At 68.5% G+C, this 2553-nt stretch overlaps 1 protein-coding gene across 1 annotated transcript in view; it reads right to left on the reverse strand.

Annotated features, from left to right (window-relative positions):
- ARHGEF18 (Rho/Rac guanine nucleotide exchange factor (GEF) 18) overlaps positions 1-2553 on the reverse strand; it is an 11115-nt gene that overhangs the window by 6205 nt on the left and 2357 nt on the right. Inside the window, 4 exon segments of the mRNA XM_012729538.1 lie at positions 58-306; positions 815-932; positions 1821-1946; positions 2300-2550. Coding sequence (XP_012584992.1) covers positions 58-306; positions 815-932; positions 1821-1946; positions 2300-2550 — 744 coding nt within the window.

Here is a 2553-nt window from a genome sequence, read left to right on the forward strand (position 1 = left end):
CCGGCGCCCCTGGCCACGAAGCAGCCAGCACGTGGCCGTGCGCCCGGCGGGCCTTACCTTTCAGGCGCCCCGACGTGGCCTTCCAGCACAGCGGGCCCTGGAAGCGCAGCTGCCGCTGCAGCAGCTCCTCCTTGCGGAAGACGAGCCCGTTCTTGAGCCTGCTGGAGGCCTTGGGGTCCATCCTGGCCGCGATCTCCTTGAGGCGCTGCTCCTGCTCGCACTCGCTGACCCGGGCGTCCACTTGCGAGATGATGTCTTTGATGAGGCCCAGCGCCTGGGTCAGGTCTCTGTGGTCCTCGGAGCCGGCTGCCACACAGCAGGGTGCGCGCTCGCCTCAGCCCCACTCGTGGCCACGCGCGGGGAGGCCACGGCTCGGCCCACCCCGGGCGCCGCCTCACTGGAGCCCCTGAGATTTAGGCGCTCTTCCAAGGCCCATGCCACAGCCCACTGTGCTTTCTGCCGGGGTGGCACTGCCGGGCACAGAGGCCGTGGCCCCGGGCTGGGGCCGGGCTTCCCCGGCAGGGCACTGCTCTGACTCCCAGGCCAAGGCGCGGAGGGTGGGAGGCGTGGCCGGCGCTGCCTGCCTCCCCTGCCGCGGCCCAGCACAGCCTGGCCACGTGACAGGGAGGTGGGTCCCCGCCGGCCGTCCGGACGCCAGGTCAAGGACCTCGTCTGATCCCGACTGCTGGGCTGGGACGACAGCCAGAGAGCTCCGGCACTGGAAGCCGGCACCCAGCACGCACCCACCCGGCAGCCGCACCGGGGCCGGGGCACCCGCTGATTCGGGGGTGCGAGGGGAGCCCCCAGCCCTCACCTTCTGAGTTCTGGATGATGCGCCCCACCAGCACGGGGTACTTGGTGATGCGCTGCGTGACCAGGAGGATGCACTCCTGCACGCCCAGCCGCCGCACGACGGACGAGTGGCCGATTTTCTGGGAAATGGAGAACAAGACCCTGTCGCACTGCGCCTCGGGCCTGCCGCGCCGGCGGGTGCCGCCTCTGTTGGCTCCCTGGGTCTTTCCTGTGCCGCTGTGGTGGGTCCGTGGAAGCAGGATCCCCCACTGCAGAGCGGAGCCGCCACGCCGCCTCACCTGTCCTGAGCAGCGGCCGTGCGAAGCCCTGGGGACGGCCGCCGGACGGCTCCCTGGGGCGCTCCTCTGGCTCAGAGCCCAGGAAGGGGTCCCCTATTTCTTGTGGGGCCAAGGGCAGCTTTGTTCTCCATTCTGCTGTCCTGTTTCCCCTCCCCAGCCCCGGCTGCCGTGTTTCAGGGACGCTGGCCACAGCTGCTGCCCGGGAAGGCCGGGGGCCACCCACAGGGACCTGCGAGGTCCAGGGACAAGCTCTGGCTCTGTTTCCTCCTCGCTCACTGAAATCCATCTGGGTGTTCTAGGCTTGCGATGCCGGGGCTGTGTCAGGCTCGCGATCAGGTGAAGCCTTGCCCGCCTCCACGGGTGGTCACGGAGCAGGACCGAAGGGGGCGCAGCCTTAGCTCCCACCCTCTGCCGGACCCCCTGAGAGGAGCCCCGGGGCGCGGGCAGCAGGCGGCGACCGGGGGCATCTCTGGCGCTGGCCTCCCGGCCCTGGATGTGGGGGACGCGGCGCCTCGCAGGAGCACAGGCCCCGGGGACCGCGGGGTCGGACCGCCTGTCTGCTGTCTCGGGCTCTCCGGACTGTCACTGGCGGCCACGACAAAACAGGACTCAAAGCCTCTGGCCTGTGACAGGTGTCTGCACCCCAAGAGCCCCAAAGGCTTATAGTTCTCTGGGAAAACCCCCCTGCAGAGAGGACACGCTCCGGCTAAAACAGAGAAGCATTTTCACCTTGATCAGGCTGTGGAACTTCTTGTTCTGCTGCAGCAGCAGCTTGTAGTGGTTGACGGCTTCGTTGTGGCCGCTGCAGAAGATGCTGTATTTTTCTTTCATCTTCTCTCCATTTTCACCTGAAAACTGAAGGAAAAGAAAAGAAATGTCGCTGCCGTTAAACACAGAGAAGCCCCAGGGAGCCGCCGGAGATCTCCGTCGTGCGCTCCCTAGCAAATGCCTCGGGGCGCTAGGGCCACCCCAGGACGGGCGCGGCCTCCCCCAGGCCCAAAGAGGCGCGGTCAGCCGCAGCCAGGGGCACTCGGGTCAGACCCACTCCGCCGACCCGCGACGCTCTGGGCCCCTCTCGGCCCAGCCTCAGGTGCTGACCCGGAGCTCCACGCAGGGTCCAGACGTGTGGCCGGGACGCGCCCGCGGCCAGAAACCCACAGGCCAAAGCACAGAAAGCCACCAAGAGCCGGGGGGCGGGGCGCGCCCACCTGCTGCAGCAGGAGGTCCCCCACTCTCTGGATGGTGTAGTTCCGGTCGCTGCCCTCCGCCAGGGCCTCCCGGCGGCGCTCCTTCAGCTGGGCCAGGAAGCGGCTGTGCAGCGCCAGCAGGTCGTCGGCGCCGGGGAAGAGCAGGTCCACGCTCCGCCTGCTGAAGGCCAGCTCCTCCTGCAGCGCCCGGGAGTACACCTTCAGCATGATCTTGAGAGTCCGCACGTGGTGCGCCTCCGTCTGCATCAGCTCTG

The sequence above is a fragment of the Condylura cristata genome, unplaced genomic scaffold (assembly GCF_000260355.1).
Source record: "Condylura cristata isolate star-nosed mole 26May11 unplaced genomic scaffold, ConCri1.0 scaffold00025, whole genome shotgun sequence".
Classification (NCBI taxonomy): domain Eukaryota; kingdom Metazoa; phylum Chordata; class Mammalia; order Eulipotyphla; family Talpidae; genus Condylura; species Condylura cristata.